Here is a 20,054-nt window from a genome sequence, read left to right as displayed (position 1 = left end):
GGTATCAGGGTCCTCACTGCCAGCAAATCTTTAGCTGTTAGTTCATTATTCTGGGATCTCAATGAATAACCCACTCCAGCGTGGTCTCCCAGAAGACAAACCACTGGGGGAAGGGGTAAGCTGTTCAGATGGCATGGATCCCTGAGAGCATCTCATCCCAATATTGATTGATTTGGGTATGGCCGCAAAATATGGAGTTTAGGTATGAGTTCGGTCAGGCTCGTGCCAGCATAAATCATTCTAGTCTTTAAAACATGTTTGGTGCTGGAGAAAAATCCGGATTGTGATGAAGAGGTCAATGGTCTTGGAAATGCAGTGAACCCATTTTCCCTGGGATGCCATCCCAGATAGGCGTTATTGCCCTCAATGAGGGTAGTTAGAACACTGCTAGAGTTCTGCCTTTTTGCAGATAACAAATCATGTACAGTCGAATCAGGGCAGGCCATGCTATCATCTAAGATATGTTTTCGGAGTGGGGGATTGAGCTACTATTATTACAACTGCTTGTGTGCAAAACAGACCTGGCTTCGGTAAGCAACAATCATAGGGGGAACAACACAGTGAGGAAAGCAGAGAAAAAAGGAGCAGGGAGCTAACAGGGGAGGGTGGGCAATTGGCAGCCTGGTGGAAGACAGTGGGGAGCAGACCACAGTGGGTGGGCAGTGCAGAGTATGTGGAGCTGTAGAAGTGATCGGCCAAGCCTCATGTTGACAGGGAGGAGGTTCCAGAGTCTTGGAGCGTATACAGCGAAAGCTTGTCTTCTGGTTCTTTCCTTCCTGCAATGTTGTAATTCAAGTCTGCACATTTCTGTACTTATGGTGGATCACAGACTGCCAGAGATGCTGAGTTTCTCAGTAAGGTAGCTTGGGGACTTCAGGATGACAGACCTGTAGACGATACAACAAGATTTGAAGATGATACAGGCTTGCAGTGGGAGCCAGTGCAGTTCAATGAGGGCCAGGGTGATGTGGTCAAATTTGCAGAGTCATTTAATGAATCTTGCTGCAGCATGTAGGACACATTTCAGGGGTGCCACCGTAGTCACCGGAAGGTCTTCCAAAAGGGCATTGCCACCATCCCGGTGGAAGAGGACCACAGCTTGGACAGCAGATTTGAAGTGTTTTTCTGGGATGACGGGCTTTATTTTCCACAGGAGAGAAATATGGTACCAAGCTGTTTGTGTCTTTCTTGCTATGTGCTCTTTGAACATAAGGTGTCTGTCTATATTGAACCCAAGGGACTTGGCACAGGGGGCCAGCTGGGGTATCATTCCCTTGGGTTCACAGCAGAAAGCTAGGTCTGGATGTCAGGGTGTTCAGTGTTGTTGGTCAGCAGTAGGAATACAGTCTTGGAGGGGATGAGCTTCAGGTAAGCACTGGATATTCAGGACTGGATCAATGCGATGCAGGCCTCGAGTCAGAGGATGTCTTCGATGGAGGATATCTTGAGGTCGTTCTGCGTGCCATCTGCGTATTGGCGAATGTGGATGTTGTGTGGCGAGAGGAGGAGTCAGAGCAGTTCCATGTCAAGATTGAACATTGCAGGGGACAGGATGAATCCTTGCAGAACTCCACAAGTGATGGGTTAGTGATCTGGAAGAATCAATTTGTACAAACTGTTGGAGGTTCACAAGTTAGGATTTGGACCAGAGGAGGACGATCTTGGTGATCCCGATGCAGCAAACTAGATTGACAGAGTCTGGGGGTCTACTGTTCCAAATGCTGCTGAGAGGTCAAGGAGAACTGGGACGCAAGGGTAGCCATCATCAAGGATTTATCGTTAATCAACTTGATGGTAGCCATTTCTGTGCTACATCTGAAGACAGATTGGTAGGACTGAAGCAGGTTATTGGCTTCGATGTGTTGGATGAGTTGTGTGGCTACTGCTTTCGCAAGGATCTTACCTAGAAAGGGAAGATGGGTAATGGGGCTGTAGTTGCCGAGATAGTCAGGGTCCAGTGTTGGTTTCTTAAGAAGTCTGCTGATTTGTCCGGTCTTGAGGGTTGAGTGGACGGTGACTTCAGTTAAGGAGCTGTAGATGATTGTTAGGTAAGGGAGGAGTGCTGAAGTCAAAAGGGTAATGAGAAAGGAAGCAGGAAGGATGTCATCCGCATACGATATGACCTTGAGGGATGCTAAGGTGGCAGTGCGGTTTGCCATAGTTAATGTCTTGAAAGTTGTCCAGGCAATTGTGGTTTTGGGAGATGGGAATGTGTAATATGCTGTCCTTGTGGAGTTGGCGTCTATGTGTTGGCGGATCATGTGGATCTTGTTGAGGAAGAAAGAGTTGATGGCAGTGGATTTTCGATTGAGTGTGCTATAGATGTATCGTGGAGAGGGTTGATGCAGTGCTTGGTGGCTTTTAAGAGTTCTCTGCTTTAATTGATGGCCTTGGCTATAATGTTTTGGTAGTAGTTGGCCTTGGCAGTGTTGATCAGTCGCCTGTATGTAGCACAGAGTTCCTGGAGCAGGGCAAGGTTGGTTGCACTGCAGGATTTTAGCCAATTCTTTTCTTGTTTTCTGATGGTTCATTTGTTGAGGTTGAGTTCTTGAGTGTACCAGGGTGCTGAAGGTTTAGGTTTGAGGGTGTACCGTTTCACTGGGGCATAGCGGTAGATGTTTGTGGTGTTGATTTCTCGGAGAATCAAGTTGCAGTCCTGGTTTGTCAGAGGTACATCAGCCCATGTGAGGTGGAGTTTGGTGAGGTCTTCTGTGAGAGTCACCACTGGAAAGTTCTTGAAGGACCAGAAGGCTTGATTGCTTGGTTTCCAATGGCTTTGCTTGAGAGGTGTGATGTGGATAATCTCAAAGTTGACTGCCAGATGGTCCGACCAGTCGAGCAGAACAGGAGAGTGGTGATGAAGGGTTGACAGTGTGGCGATGATGAGGTCGAAGATATTACCTTTCCTGTGAGTTGGTTCTTTCTTGTGCTGTGTGAGTTCAGTGTGTCAAGTAGGCAGTGGAGATCTTTATTTATTGCTTTGGTTGCTGGGTTGCCAGGGATATTCAAGTCCCTAAGGAAGATGATGTTGGCATGCATGAGAGACATTCTAGTCGTTCAAGACATACAGCTGAGCTAGGGATAGTGTTTTAAGAGATGCAAGCAAACCAAACTTCCCCCAGCCCTTTTATCTATGTCAGGTGGAGTTGGAGAGTCTATGTACCAACTTTTTCCAGATAAAGAACACAATAGCATGTTGCAATTGGTTGGGAGTGAAGTTTGAGACATGTATTGGCAGAGAATGGAAGAAGTATAATAGGCGGATGAGTACATTCATTTTGATAGCCACTGGCCTACCAAACGAAGAAATGGCCTGGTTATGCCACAGGTAGAGGTTTTCCCTGATTGATGCACAAATCCCACAATAGTTGGGAGGACAGGATGTATGAGTAGTGCTCGGAAACAAATGCTCACATTTATTTGGCTTTTTTTCCCTCAAATGTTCTGCCACAGAATGCAGTGGGGGGAGGGGGGTGCACCCCTCGCAATCCCCCACTGCTCCTCACACCTCAGTTATTAATAGTAAGAGGGGTTTAAATAGGCATGTAGATGCAATGTCGCCATATCTTCTCTGATAATTGCTTGCTAGTTTTAGTGAATGTTTTGCAGTTTTTCATCTGTTTTAACAGAATTCAATGTTTGTGATATGGTCTTTCTTGCCTGTGCATGTTTGGTTTAGACACAGCACTTCACTTTCTAGCACATCTTCTTTCTCCCCATGAATATGTATTTAATGGTAGTAACGTAGATGTTTTTCATAAATGTATTTACATTTGTGTAAAAAGAATCCAACTTCATATAAGTAGTGTGTGCGCACAAACTGTTTTTGATGGTTACTTAAGCATGAGAGGTGAAGGCTTTTTTGCATCTTCTTTTTAACACACAATAAACGGATTTGGAGCATAGCGACAGTAACAACCGTAGTCATCGAAACCGGTCGACCCTTTTTCATTGTATAATATCCAGTATAAGATGCATTGTCCACTTGATGGTTGACCACTCATGTGGGTTTCTATTGTTATCCGAGATGTTAGATTGGTTGCCTAGTAGAGATGGGGATAGCACTCTCCATTTCCTTTTTAGATAGGCAGCATATTACTGCTACCCTAGGGCCAGCACCCCCTGGCAGGGACAGGGTGTGCTTCTTGTTAGGGATAGCTTTCGAAGTAGGTTTTCAAGATTTGCTCTTGCAGAATTTGCCGTACATTAACTTTAAGCTGCAATTCCGTTTGTCTGTTAAATAGTTATTGTGTGTTTAATAGTTATTTCGAAACGGAGTACACAGGTGAACTCAAATACAGATTGCATAAAGATTTTTTCAATGGAGTGAAACAATTTTGCCAATTTGTTCTGCCAGCGTGCTGGGTATTGGGGCAAATTTGGCTTACTCCAAATTTAACTGAAACCCAATTAAATAAACATTTTAAAACAAGGCAAGGAAACCAAGAACACAAACTAATATTCAATTTTTTTTCAGTTTATGCAAGAATGAACACTAAATAAACATGGCTCCATTTAATTTGAACAAAAACCAAACCGCTTAATTGTTTCCAATAGCACCAATATTTAAGTAATATGGATTGGGACACAACCTGCTAGCACCATTCTGTATAACACAAACTGAAAATCTGATGCCAAGTGAATCTGCTAAACATTTAGCACTAGTGCAAACATTCAATAACCTAGGCCAGGTGAACCAGTCAGTAAGCTTTGCTGCATCGCTTGCACATTTTGTTTCAAAATCATGCATTGTAAAAGTTCATGTTTATATACGACGCACTGCTCTAATAAACAGATCTTACACACCTACAACTGTTTAGCCCATTTACTTAGAAGTAGTATGATTCAATGTGTGTTCTCCTCTGCAGTGGAAATGTATGGTCCATTCTTCAGATCACTACACTTCAATTGACATACCTCAGAGGCCACATATTTTAATCAGCATCCTTTTCAAGAACATATTTATTGTAGCCCTCCCTAACTCTTCCCAGTTATAATGCATTAATGATGTTCAGTATGCAGAGGTCCCGTTTTTTGTAAAGATTATAAAGGTGTGTGAGATGTGAAGATCTTTACCCTAATGGGAAGGATACCAAGTGTTTAGAAATCGAGACGTCACTCTTAAGTACTTGAATTGATCTAAAAGGAATATTAGTGATGGTGCTTGCAACCACCGTGGGTCAATGTTTCAGTCAGACATGAGCGACAAGGGATGATGGCTATCAGAAAAAAGACAGGGTTGTGGGAAGGTGGACATATGGAGCATTTGGTAGGAGATATTAAGAAAGGATCAGGGATATCAGATATTTGGAGGTTGTGAGGAAGAGATCATGCAAGTGAACCGTGAGGGTGAAAGGAGTGTGGGCGAGACTGTGTAGAGGGCTGGGATGCACTTGTATTAAACTTTGGAGAGGCACATCATATGCTTCATAACTTACACTGTCCCAGTCTCAATAGTGATCTGAACCTATTTGGGGTCAGGAAGGAATACAGGACTGTCAAATTCACAGTAAGGACAGACAGGCAGCAGAGCTCCGAAAAACTTCCTACACAGTGTCTTTGATCCCATCCTCCTCGTAGCACTATCTCCTCTGCCCCTGTACCATGCACCTTCCGTCTTTTGACCTGTACGTTATTGTAGGGTCATCTGTCTCGCACTCAACCTTATGTACATTTTTCCAGCTCGTACCTTTGCAGATGTCTCGGGCTAACACACGCCTGCAATTTCCTTTCCTTCACTGGGTGATTCCCTCAGACGCACCCCATCTCATAACTAAAAAGAAGTGATATTCTAGCATTTCCCGCATTAATGACAATGTACTATTTGATGGCCAAAGAGGACCGACATATGAACAGGCAAAGAAGATTACAATGTCTATATGGAAATCCATAAAGATCGTTATCAAGTCCAACAATGTCTGTAAAGTAGGACAGCGACACACCCACAAAAGCATAAACAAGATTAAAAAGAAAGATGGGCCCCAGTACAACATTACCACAGAGGAAGAAGACATCCTATATCAAAGCCCAGATTGACTTAGCAGCAAAAGCATAGGTGTGCGGTTGCAACCATTCAACTCAATGCTTACCTTTGAGAAATACCCAACAAGATGGCATCCTTTGACATCATTTTGAGTAAGTACGTAGAAAAGAAATGGTTCAACATCGTAGTAGAGTGTCTTATGATCCAGGAAGAGTTTTGCCAAGAGACACAAATTCTGGCAATAGATGGTGCTGACATTGCCATCCACCTAGAGAGAAAACATGGCAGATCAGAGAGATTACCTAACCACAATATCAGGACAAGAACCCCACAAGTTAATAAACAGAACCCCAAGGAGGAAAAGCAAAAGTTGTACGCAAGGAAGGCTGTACTAGGCAGTTGTTGGATGTTCAGCCAAGGGTTTGGAGGCAAGGTTGGATGCTCAGCTAGTTTTTTAAAGTTGCGGTTTTAGCTTAAGGGGCTTGTTTTTCACTGTTTTGTTGTAGTGAGGTGATTGTATTCAAAGGAGGTTCAGTACTCTGCAGATACTTTAGGATCAGGTTGCATCTGAGCATTCTATGTCCTGGAGGACAGCTCATGGGATAAATGCTTGCCTCAGACATTGGGTCAGCCAGACCTTCGCAAGTTTGAATTTATGCACAGTCGACTCATTCAGTCATTTCTGTGGTCGATACCATTGAGCACTGTTGCAGCATGTAATAAAAGCCCCTATTATGTCACTTTCTGTCAGGAGGAATACAGCATGAACCGAAAATAAAATGTGACAAAATATGAAAAGGCAGATTGAGTTTACAGTATGAATTTGAAGGCTGAAAGCACTTCTCAATCTCATGTCTCTCAAGCTAAGGTGTAGGCTGTAATTAGAACAGATTACTTTGGGTTGACTGGATACTAGATTCGATATATCATGTGCATCAACTGAACTTTTTACCACTTGTACAGCATGAAAGGGTACAGTGTCAAACCCACTGCAAAATGAGCCCTTGCCAAAGAACCAGTTCAGGAAAGCTTTCAGAATATTTCCCACGCTGAATCATCATTAAGCAAATGCATTTTTGCTTTACAAGAATTTCACACTATAATGTACAACTGGTCGTAGGCGCCCAATGTAGCATCTTAACCTGTAAATATACAACGCATGGGCTCCTTTCCATCACTATTCTTAAGCATTGGAAAAACACTAAAAGGCATTGTCTGGTTTAAATTGATTTTAGAAACCAGGCTTATTTGAGAAATGTAAAAGATGTGTTCACTGGCACTAAGAGCTTACTGACCTGATTTATAAATCACTACAATGAAAGTCGCCTCTAAGGAAATCTATTTTAAGCTGGATTTGGGAATGCGTTCTAGGAGTGTGGCATGGCATGGGAGGGCACCACAATACGCTCTCAAGATTCTGCCAGTGTAATTCCACTTGGAAGGCTTCTAGAAATGTGTGCTTGGATGGGTTGCACTGTGTTATATGCATTTCTGCACAAGGGGAAGGGCTATGGTGACTCTCGTCAATCAGGGGAAATGGAAACAGAGAAACAAGGATGAACCAGGTGCATCACTGTATGATGATTAGGTTATTTATGTACACACTTCTTCCATTTAAGTGCTCAGTTCTTTCTCATGGTAGGCTTCAATGAGGACTTCCCAGTTTTGCAGGGGTGACTGACAACTGATAGACTGCTAAGCATCATTAGGTTGTGTAAGGAGTCGGGAATGAAACTCGCACACAAGTTAGCCATGATTTGCGTTAAAGACTTTTATTGAAAATAAAAGGGGTTGGGGGAAATGCCTCTCTAACTCTGCTCTAAGAGGAATTTCCCTACCTAAACCAAAACTAAGCGTCTGTCTGTGCCTGCCAGAATGTTCAAACAAAACTGGATCGTGTCCATGTTTCCAAAGTTCTATTCTGACCCTCGCACAAACTAAATTCCAAGGTGAAGATGAAATGTCTTTAACCTTGACTGGTTTTTAGAAAAGTGTTCATAAATAAAGAATAAATGACTCCAACACAAAGGATAAAAGTCCTTGCTCCAGAGGGTGGCTCCCTTCCCCTATATTCCGTTTTTTTCTCTGGCATTTCACAAACAGTTCCTTGTGACTTTCTTGGCCAATACGAACGCTTGCATTCAAAACTGTTTGACTTTGTAACTGTCCTTTTCAAGATTTGTGGCGTATTCTTTTTTCAAAGATGTATTTTATTGAAATCTCGATGGACCATACATAGCATAACGTGAATAAAGCAATGTCAGTATAGCATTGAAATCTCATTTTCAATTTTAACGTCCGCCTCACCCCCCCTTCCCATATACAACCGAAGGAGAAAAAGGAAAAACAAAAAACAAAAAAAGAAAAGAAAAAAGGTAACCACACTAACAGGTCAATATTCTTGCAGCAAAACGAAGAGCCCTTGGTCATCAAACAGTGGCAGTGTGTCAACCCAGTTCCCGCACAGTAGGTTTGGGCGCAACAAGATCAGCCAGTGCCGATCACATGTCTTCCAGATCAGGCCAGGGAGTCGTTCTTCATAAGTTGCGCTCGGAAGAACATGTGTTCTTTGTCCTGGATGAGTACAGGAAGGGGGCACAGGTCCTAGAAAATGTGGGAAGTCGCTCCACAGTGAGTGCAGTTTTTTTCTCCATAGCTAGAATCTCCCAAATCTTCACACACCAGTATGAGGTACATGGACCTTCTGGAGTTTTTCATGCCCAGGTCCGATTTATCCATGCGGCCATCAGCAGATGAGAAATGAGTTCCGCCGTGGGGCCCGATGCTGGGAATGTGCCATCCTCTGGAGTATCTCCCAATAGCAATGGCAGTGGGCACATGGGAAGAAAACAGCCCGTAATATCTTTAATTCCTGAACGGATCTCCTGCCAGTACGTTTACATGACCAGGCAGTGCCACCACATGTGTGTTAAGTCCCCCAAATACCCACAGCCATGCCAACATCGGTCTGAGTACTCTGAATGAATTGCATGCACACCATCTGAAGCAGATCTTGAGGGCACCCTCCTTAATAGCAGTACATTGGGAACTTTGAGCTCTTGTCCATGATATCCATGTTCAACTCCCTTTTTCATAGAACCATATGTGGGAGCTTTTCCCCGCGGGAGAGGCCCGCTCTAAAACTATAGCAGGTTGAGATCTTGCCCAATTCCTGCCCCTCTAATTTGGTCATAGCAAAACTGTTCACATTCAGTTAGTTGGAGTCAATCTTTAGATTCAGTGAATGTGAGCGGTACATTATCTTTATATAGCTGCCTCAGTCTCGGAGTGCCCTGCGACTCCCACTGTGCGAACGCCCTCCTATCGAAACCTGTCGGAAAATCTGGATTACCCCGCTATATCCCCACCCATCCACGCCCCCCTTCACCGGGTCCTCACTGGGCACAAGCCTTATCCCAGTGTTGTAATGTGATGCAAGTAGATATGAGGGGTTTTGGCACTGGTGTCTAACTTCCTTAGGAAGGACGGGAAGGTGGGCTAATCGGCAGGGTGCCCAGGTGTGCTCTATTTCCTTCCATTTTGGCGCCCTGCCTTCTAGAGCCCAATCCAATATCGGCGAAATCTGGGCTGCCCAGAAATACCTCTGGATAGATGGGACCCCCCCCCCCTTACCCCCTCCTCCCCAAGCCGCCCATGCCCTTGGACCGAGTGAGAAGCCTTTGGGAGATCCTAGGGGGGGCTTGCGGTGACAAATTGCCCCACCTCTTTTTGCCTAACGAGAAGGTTGCTCACTGGGATGCAAATTGTGAGGGCTTGAAAAACAGAGGTTTCGTGAGGAGGGACATCTTTACTGTGTTTACCCGCCCAAGTTATGAGATCTCCTGCATGTCCCACTTCTGTAGCATATTTTTGGCCTCCTTCCACAATTTTGGAATGTTGCCTTTTAAGAGGGAACTGTATTGTGATGTGAACCCCCAAGTATGCAAACTCCCTGTTTGCCCAGGGGAAGGACTCCCTCAGGGAATTCACCACCACTGGGGGCTCTGTGATGGAGAGCCCTACAGATTTCCATGGTTGTGAACCCTGATTGCGAGGCAAAATGACTCAGTAATTCCATCAATGCCGGTAAGGAAGTTAAAGTTAACGGGTGCTGGATGTAGCACAAGACATAATTGGCATATAGTGCCACTTTATGAGTAGACCCGCCACAAGTTAGCCTGGCTATATCAGGATGGAGGCAAATCCTTTGAGCTAGGGGCTACATCGCCAGCGCAAATATTAGGGGTGGCAGGGGGCAGCCCTGTCTAGTCCCTCTGCCTAATGGAAGCAACGGGGACCACTTGGTATTCACTTTGACACGCATGGCCAGGACTTGAACATTTGCAATTACTAGTTTAGAAAACCTTGGGCCAAAGCCATAAGCGGCAATAACATTTTGAAGTAATCCCAAGACATGCTGTTCAATGCACAGGCCACTTGAGGTTGGAGGGGCCAAGGCAATCAGGTCCAGTCCCTCCTGATAGCATCATAGGTTCCCGTATCTTGATAAACCCTGTCTGATCGCTTTCTTTTATGTGCGAGAGAACTTCACCCAAGAGGGAAGCGAGTATCTTACTATACAGATTGCCGACAGTGATGATCGGAGGAGCAGATCTCTGGATTTTGCATCGGCTTAAGTATGAGAATGGCGACCAATTCCGCCATGGAGTCAGTGGCTTTGTCAGAGATTAAAAATGAATTCAAAAGCTTAGTTAATTGTGGGACCAGGACAGCTGAGAGCACTTTATAAAATGTATTGGAGAAACCGTCCGGGCCCGGGTTATTTCTTGTGCCGTGATTTCTATTTATTTTAATTTTTTTTGCAAATTGCTTAGTTTATTTCAAACTTCATTTTACATATACATTTCACATTAATCATCATCCAGTCTTATAGGATCAGGTTTGTCAAAGCACTTCACATCTTTAGAATGTTATCAAGGTAGTCTATGACTGCACAGGTTAACAAAAAGTTTGCCCCGAGAGAATTACTCCACACCATGTCTCTAGATCATCATGTTTGGATGCCAATTTCGCCAAGAACAGACTTCGCTGAACTCTCAGTTCTAGGCATTCAATGGTCAAATGTTTGACCGATTCAGCTGCTTGTCCACAAAATCGACATTGGTCATTCACAACCTCAGGGCACTCTCCTAAACAGTAACTCTTTCGTATGGCAGAGATTTAGTCGCAGGCTGTGATTTCTATTTCCAGTAGGTCTTGCAACCGTGATAGGATTTGGGGTAATAGAGATCGAGCGTTAAACTCTCGTGCAACGGCATGATCCCCATGGTGTGTTGCCCACATTGAACAGAAAAATTCCTCCATTATGCCCGATTACCCGGACTCAGTGACCTCCCGGCTCCCAAACCCATCTCTCAGGGCCCCAATATAATTACGTGTGGCCACCTTTTTAATTTGGCGACCAATAGCCTGTTGGCCTTGTTGCCTTTAGTATAATATTGTTGCTTTGTTTGCAGTATAGAGTGAGCCGCCCTCCCCATAAGATGAGATTCCAAGGCCTGCTTTGCAACCCGGAGATCACGGGACCATTGAGAGCATGTTTGAGCATGCTCTTGCTCTTTTTGACAGACCTCGTCTTCTAGCTGAGATTGGATCAGTTTCTTTGTCCGCACTCAGGCCACAGACTGCTCAATTATGGCTCCTCGAATCACTGTTACCCCGCAACCCAAATTGTTCTAAAATCGAGATTGCCAGGGTCGTTCTCTCTAAAATAATTAGCTATAACTTCCGCTATATGAGCTTTCGCTGCCACATTCCTCAGAAGGATGTCATTGATCCTCCAGGCTGTTCTGCTCTGGGGAGAAGAGTGAGCTTAAGTGTTGCGTGGTCGGAGAGGGCCTTCGGGTCTATGTCGATACCAATCATTGCTGGAACAAGTGTGTTTAAGAAGAGGAACCTGTCTAACCTTGAGAGCTCTTTGTGCACAGCCGAGTAGAAGGTGTACTCCCTTTCTCTTGGGCGACAGAACTGCCATGCCTCTATAAGTGAATGCTCTCGTAAGCAAGTCCTCATGGCTAAAAAGTTATTTTTGTCATTAGAAGTGGGGGCTAATGATTTGTCGATTGTTGGACCTACTAGACCATCAAAGTCCCCTCCGATGATTAGTGCCCCCTCTGCAAAATTAGTCAGTACCTCTGAGAACAAGGCCATGAACCCCTCTTGTCTTTCATTAGGACCATACAGGGAAGCTAATCTAACTCTACGTCCCACAACAATGATGTAATAAGTAATATCGCCCCTCCCAGTCCTTCAACAGTCAGCATCTTCAAGGGTGTACCCATACGAACCATGATGGGGACTCTGCGCTTTTTAAGACCACTAGAAGCAAAGTATGCTTTGGGGTAGGTTTCATTGGCGAGACAGGCGTCATCTATGGGTAGAAGGTGGGTCTCCTGGAGTAAAAACAGGATACCATGAAGGGCAGCTAGTCTATATAGTAGGGCCCCTACGGTTGAGCGGAGAGTTCGCCCCTTGCACGTTTAGGGTCACACAGGATAAGTCGTTAGTCGCCATGATGCGCTCCTTCGAGTGAGCCCTGCAAACCAAACCCATCAAAGGCACCTGATGGAAAGACAATGGCAGGCTTCCCCCAAGAGAAGCAAGAGTACCCTGCTGTGTGGGTTAAAGGAAAAAAACATAACTCCCCATAGAATAAAAGTAAAACTCATCAGTAAACGAATACATTTGGAACTCCCAAGTAAGGAATAAATGGGCGCCAATCCCCTTGGGCACCCGTTTGAGACTCCCCTTGCTCCATCCCCCCAGACTGCATTAAAAGAACCATCTGCGTAACATGTTTTAACTAGGAACACAACTCATACGGACCCAGATAGCCGATGCTCTTATGATTACAGTGATAGTGAGGTGTCGCTCTAATGTCTAGCTCAGGCATTTAAGTCCGGGTCAGCAGGAGGGGCTCAATGTCCGACTCCATAGTTTTCTTAACACATCGCATCTCCCCCTGGGCCTCCTGAACCTATCCTGAACATCAGACCCTGTGCGGTCTGCAGTTTCAGTTCCGCTGCTCTTCTCCCGAGGCTTTGACTGGACTTCCATTAGGTCTGACACCTCCTGCTCTGAGCTGATTTCATAAGGCCGATTTTGGTATTCAAACATTAACTTGCATGGGAAAAACCATTTACAGCAGATTTGTCGTCACTGCAACCACGTTGACACCACTTGCAGCTTCCTTCTGTTGGCTAATATGCACAGGGAAAGATCCTGAACAATGAGAGCTTGGTCCACCAGAATTCCACCTGCTTTTTTCTGGGCCGCCGCCGCCATGATGGCCTCCTCCTGCTGAAAGTAAGACACCCTCAAGAGGACGTCTGGAACCAGATTGCGACGCTGTTGGACTGAGGAATAAACATGGTGCGTTCTATCCAGCGTGACATCTGCTTTATCCGGGTGGTCGAATAGGGTGCGGAACACATCACAGACATAATCAGCCAACTCTTGATCAGATATGTGACGAAGCTGGATATTGTTCCTGCGTGATCGAATTTCTAGGTCCTCTGGTTTGCCCCAGATTAGCTCCAGCTGTTCTTCTATTCCCACCACTCTATTAGCCAGCTCAGCATGGTTGTGGGCTTGGTCACATACTGTAGGTTCCATATCCCTAACCCGAGAATCAAGTCCAGAAAGATGCAAGTTCAGCTTAGCAATTGATTTTGTCACTGCTTCCTTGGTGGATTTAATTTCCATCATGACATCTTGCCGCAAGGTAGAGAAAAGATCAATGAGGTCCTGAAGGAGGGTTCTGTTGAGGCCATTGCAGGGGGAGGAGAATGGACCTCCGCTCTAACAGCTTGCATCTGCTTTCCCTTGCCATCCTGCGTAGTTAGTAGAGACTTAATGTCTCCCGCATTGGCTCTCGCTCCAGACTTGGACATCACAGAAAAGGTAGAACTCCAGCTACTGAGATGCACCAGTGAAGTTTAAATCAAATGTCCAGCCCACAGCCAAAACTACACCTGTCTTCAGGAAGGAAGATGGCACCCCTTTTGCAGCACAACAGCAGATTCAGAGGCCCCCGCCCAGCACCCCACCTCTCCCCTCCCCACACATGAGCAGGCCTGCAGGAGTAGAGGAGGGGGAGAAGTCACAAGAGTGGCCCTGCATTTCCAATCGATCTATGACAGAGCAGGAGACTCGGGCAAAGGTGCCAGGCTGGGTCAGAGGGTCAGCGAGGCAGCGGGGGAAAGGATACCACAGAGGGATCCCAGGCACTGTAGTGTAGACAGTGAAGATCCGGGGACGAGGGCTGCTTGGGTTCTGTTATAGCTGCCAGATAGGACCTGGGCCTTTAACAAGCAATGACCGCACAGTTTGCAAGATGTTGGGACCCCAGAGCACTACTGGGGAAGACCATGCCGGGACCAAGAGGTTTTCAATGTGTTTCCTCCCGGAACAAGGCAGGGAGACGTTCCAATCAAAAGCCCAGGGTGCCAAGCAGGGGGCGGTGGATGTCAGCCGGGAGCAGAAGACCTGGCTGGAGGCTCCCTTCTACCATCTCTCAAAGAGCCAGCGAGTGGTCTCTGTCGCCCAAGGCGTCACAATGCCACCCACCGGTGGACAGGGGTGCTTGGGAGCCACCCGGATCGTCCAGAGGGCCAGCTTGACCCGAACCCCAATTTCTAATAGCCTTTAGACAGCGCCACACCCAGCGATCGGCTCCTCCTCTGCTCTGGCTGGGGAAGAGGGAACACGGGCCACTGCAGTCTCAGCAGGGGCTTGCCAGTCATATGCAATTTTCACCACGTTGGGTGGGCGCTGCTATTTTGTCCGCCAGGAGGACAGCCCACCTAACCAACAGTCTTCAGAGCACCCCAGGAACCCAAAAGAGGGTTCTGCTTGTACCCTGCAGTCCGGGAGGGCCACGTTGGTAAACATTATTTCAAAAGCAACAACATTAGGGGGACTCTGGGTGCCACAAGACGCAGCCTCAATGGCTCTGGCGTTCCTGCAGCTTGTCCCGGTGCAGCAGCTTCCATCCTCATCGGTGAGCCGCCTGGCTCCACCACGCCGGTCCCAGCCTCTCTGTGTCTGGACCCTAGCAGAGAGGTTTAGCTTTCTCCCACCACCAGCCGACACTGCAGACCCTCTGCATCTGCTTTTTGAACTTCCCGGGCCCAGGTGCATGCAAGCACCACTAGAGCACTCGCTTGGCTTGTGGCCTTCATCATTCTACATTGTTCGATCCATCTTACTCGCCTAAGTATTTTTTTGATTTAAGCTCATTATTTTCAAGCCAAGAAACAGTATACAAAAACTATGTGATAACAGCAGACTAGTCATCTTGGCATACTCTGATTCAACAGGCAACCTGTGGCGGTTATATGAACAGTTCCATAATACATGCTAGGCATTGGACGTTTACAACAACAAACCCACTGAGAAACCTTCCTGCCCCCTGACTCTAAAACCCCTCCCACCCCCAATTCCCACAGTACGTATAGTCAATTCCTACAACTATAAGAAAAGGAAAGGGGTGTGCCTCGGTGGGGCGCAACAAGGGTTTTTTTGTGGCTATTTTAGGCTTTGTTAGCCATGGTGTGCCCCACTAGGATCACATCCAGCGAGCGACCGAGAGGGCAGGAGCCCTTCTCACCCAGCACCTGCAATCTAGACGGGCTACGCAGGCGCAGCTCATCACATCATGGATCGTCGTTGCATCACATGTATATGCTTTACCTTAAATACCTGGATGCACCAGGAGCACCGACGCCGCTGCCCATTTGCGACGCAGTGTGTGTGTTTTAATAGATAAGCTGTTCGCTCTCTGATCTGTGCCGCGCCTGGCCCCAAAATGGCCGGCGCAACGCGGCCCCAAAACGAGGCTCGCCCAAGTTGCTAAGCAACCCATTGAATTTATGCCTGGACATCCACCGGCAGGCAGAAAAAGGGCAGAGGAAAAAGGCTTTGTTAGCCGTTGTTCGCCGGTGAACGCCGCCTTGCGGCCTACCCTAGTCCTCAGGTTTTGTACATTCTCTACTGCATATTGCTTCCTAAAGTGAGATCTTACTCACTTAAATCCACCCAGCATTATTTGTACGGCAGCTACCTGACATCACACACATCCTATTACAACTCTGCCTTTTGGCCAACTGCTCTTAGCAATTAATCAGGACCACGCTATATGCTGAACATTGTGCATTACAACTGTGCACGGCCGCACTAACTCTGATGCCTTCCTACGGTCGCTGTCACATGTGCCCAGCCCTGCACTTGATACCATATACTGCAAGCAGTGTGAGGTAGCCGTTGACATTTATCCCGATACCTCATAACGTTATACTAGTAATCCGAGCCCCCGAACTACAAACACTCCAGCTGATGCAGCGCCAACTTCTAGCTGCCTATTGCACTAGATAACTTTTGGCGGGGAAACAAGTTAACTGTGCCCCCATTGCCCCTGCCTTCAACTGTGCCCAGTGCTTACTCGAAAATGCCATTGTGTCTATTGTCTTGATTTACAATTAACACTTCGCACTATACTGTGAATTGTGAAATGTGTAAATTCCTTTCAACCTCTCTGGCACGCTTGCTTCACTAGGCTCATTACCATTGATCGTGCCGTTTGCAGCTAGCATATATTGCCTTAAACTTCAAACCGTACCTCCTTATTTTGTGCCAGCATATACTGCCGATGACATAACCTGAAGCTGCCCATTAGGTGCACATATACTGTCCTGACTTTAGACTTTAAACCTGCCTGTTTAGCTAGTATACACTGCCTATTGATTGTATTATGGTCTGGCCTAACTAGCCAACGTAGCCACTTTGTTCAAACCCCTCCCATACCGCCCACCTTGCATGTGAAGCTCTGAGCAAGACTGTCCCGAATCCACAAACCTAAGACTACTAAATTCAACTCCCAAGTCTCTCACCTTAGGCACAATGCACATGCCTTAGACATTAATCTACCAACACCACCTGCTGAAACAGTGCAAAAAACGCACTTAAAACTAACCACCCTAAACCAAGATCCCATCGGAAATCTACCAGCCAAAGGCAAAATAACACCACTACTATTACAGGAGCCATTATCAATGCCAAATCCCTCATAGCACACTCCATAGAAATTGCTGACATACTCCATAGGCATAATTTAGACATCCTAGCGGTTACAGAATCCTTGCTGTATGATGCTGCTGGACCAGCCCTTATGCCAGCTATACCAGAGGACTACCAAATACTCAGTAGATAGACCAAATGCCAGACGGGGAGGCCTTGCTATCATAGCCAAAACCAAACTTGCATTAAGGCTGACCTCATCCTCGGAAACCAAACCCTGCGAGCTACTCTCAGCCAAACTCCCAATCTCAGAGAACAGTACACTAACCATCTTTCTAGTATATAGACCCCCTGGTCCAGACTGGTACCTTTGACGAAGACCTCTCCAGCCTCCTCACCAACATTAAAGACACCTCTCAGTTCCTTTTATTAGAGGAGACTTCAACCTGGGCTACAATGACCCTAAGGACAAACATGCCTATGCCATTGACACCATCCTAACAGAACATGGCCTAACCCAAAATGTCACCGCCCCCACGCACATAAAAGGACATATTTATAATTGCATTTTTAAAGCGCTCACACAGCCCGTGGGCATCGAGGCGCTGTTACAGGAATTGTGTGTTAGTTGCGTAATTGTTTTTTATCTTAGTTGCATATTTATAACGTGCTTAAACACCCAGAGCTGTCCAAGTGCGGACCAGAGGATCGAACCTGTGTTGCTTCATGTCGCCTTGCTTCCAATGCGAACAATTTGCAGCTGAGCTATCCTCCCGGGTTGCATATCTTAGACTGGGTAGCCAATCTGAACTGTGCCATTACTATTACTAAAATAACCCCGCAACCCTGGACTGACCACCACTTAATCAACTTCTCGACTGACAAAGCCCAAAAAACACAAAAATATTGAAATAGTATCACTGCTCCCTACTAGAAGCAAAAAAGACATCACTGTGGAGAAATTAATTCCACTCCTCCTTCCTACCCTTTCCTCTATCACCAACACCACTGACTCGAACATACTAGCAGCAACCTTCAATAATACAATGATGAATGCCCTTGACACCATTGCACCAGTCAAACTTAGCAAAAGCAAGCAAAAATCCCATCTGAACACTTGGTTCACACCCCAGCTTAAAGAATTAAGACTCAACAAAAGGAAACTCCAAGCCATCTGGAGGCACTCACCCACAGCCGAGAATATAACTATTCTAACTAACTTCGCCAACATGTACAAAATGGAATTAATCATCACCAAAAACAATGAATTCAATGAAAGAATATCCAAAGCAAATTGTAACATCAAGGAGCTTTTTACTATCCTCCGTGAAATGGAAAACCCTATCACACACACAATGTCCCGAAAGATAAACAATGGTGCACTAGCATCCAAAATGCATTAGTTAATAAAATCGCTCCTCTGCAGACTAAAATAGCCACTAAAAAAGCCTCTTTGCGCCACACTGAGGCACACCCCACCCCACCACGCTCGGTTCAGCTTCACCAATATCTCCATATTGGAAAATGAAAGGTTTATACTCTCCTTGAAGGCCTGTGTCAGGGCGATAGTTTCCCAGTACAAATAATCAAGGACGCAGGCTAGAGAGTTAACACCCTTCATCTTCAAGCTCATAAATGCTACCTTTAAATCAAGCACTGTCCCGATCAACCTCGAAGAATCGTGGGTACTTCCACTTCTCAAGAAACAAACTCTAGACCCAGCCATCTCCACTAATTACAGACCCATCACCACAGTCCCTTTTCTCCTCAAAATCATTGACAGAGTAGCCTACATCCAAATCCAATCCTATTTGGAAGCTAACCATCTATTAGGAGCACACCAAGCTGGCTTCAGACCACAACACAGGACTGAAACGGCGTTAATCGACATAAAAACACAAATCACCGAGTTGAAGGATAAAAGGTAAAACAGCTATGGTACTCCTCCTCGACCTCTCTGCAGCCTCTTACCTGGTGGATCATGCAGTGTTATGCAATCACCTAGCATCAGCTGTAAATTTCTCGAGTGATGCTAGAGCCTGGGTTCAATGCTTCCTAGCCAACCGTACGATGAGAGTGTTCTCCCCCCCCCCCCAGCGTCAGCGGACCCAATCCAAATCACCTGCGACATTGCACAAGGTTCATGCGTCTCACCAACAATGTATAACATCATTAGTAAGCCACTCTTCAACAAACTTTACAGACTGGGTGTTACATATACCAAATATGCGGACAACACTCAGGTCCTTATACCCCTTTCAGGCAACTTAGTCGAGGACTCGGCTTTAGTAAACAGGATATACTCCCTCATTCAGGCATGGATGGCCTCACACGGTCGCTGCCTGAACGACAATAAAACTGAGATCTTGATTCTGGGATCCGACAACAACCTAAAAAATGTAAGTCCCAGTTACGCTGCATTCACTATCAATGGCAACGTCATTAAAGTAGTCATTAGGTTTTTACCTTGATTCTACACTATCCCTAAAAAAACAAGTTAGTTCCATGGCCTCATCCACAGCTTATACCTGCAAACTAATCAGGGCCTGCAGACCCTTCTTATCCACACCTAGCTGCATTCCTCTCGCTAATGCATTAATTATGTCTAAACTTGACTAATGTAATGCCTTATATGCAGGTGCCAACACGAACATCCACAATACAATGCAAATTTTACAAAATAATGCTCTGCGAGAAGCCTTGAACATACCACGCAGAGAACACATGTCCAACCTCAGAAGAGGCCAGCACTGGCTAGACATTAGTGATAGAATGCGACTCAAAGTGGCATCGCTCACCTATAAATGCCTTAACAATGCCGCACCTCCCTACCTATCGGCCAGACTGACCAGAAAAAGCCCAAAGCACCATACCAGATCCTCTAACCACCTTTGTTTAGAAATCCCTAGATTTAGACTTTCCAGAGCTGGTGGAACTAGCTTCCCATTCATAGCTGCCCTTTCCTGGAACTCACTCCCGCGGCCATCAGAGCAGAACAGCCTTACGCTAGTTTTAGACGTAATATTCTGAACTG

General features: G+C 45.9%; 1 protein-coding gene across 1 annotated transcript in view; it reads right to left on the bottom strand.

Moving 5' to 3' along the window:
* KAT6A (lysine acetyltransferase 6A) overlaps window positions 1-20,054 on the bottom strand; it is a 1,549,616-nt gene that overhangs the window by 371,675 nt on the left and 1,157,887 nt on the right. The window contains exon 11 of the mRNA XM_069617664.1: window positions 6,090-6,251. Coding sequence (XP_069473765.1) covers window positions 6,090-6,251 — 162 coding nt within the window. The remainder of the gene's footprint in view (window positions 1-6,089; window positions 6,252-20,054) is intronic.

The sequence above is a fragment of the Ambystoma mexicanum genome, chromosome 10 (assembly GCF_040938575.1).
Source record: "Ambystoma mexicanum isolate Mex_15411 chromosome 10, UKY_AmexF1_1, whole genome shotgun sequence".
Lineage (NCBI taxonomy): Eukaryota > Metazoa > Chordata > Amphibia > Caudata > Ambystomatidae > Ambystoma > Ambystoma mexicanum.
The sequence above is the reverse complement of the archived record's forward strand: the minus strand, read 5'-3'. Positions and strand labels throughout refer to the sequence as shown.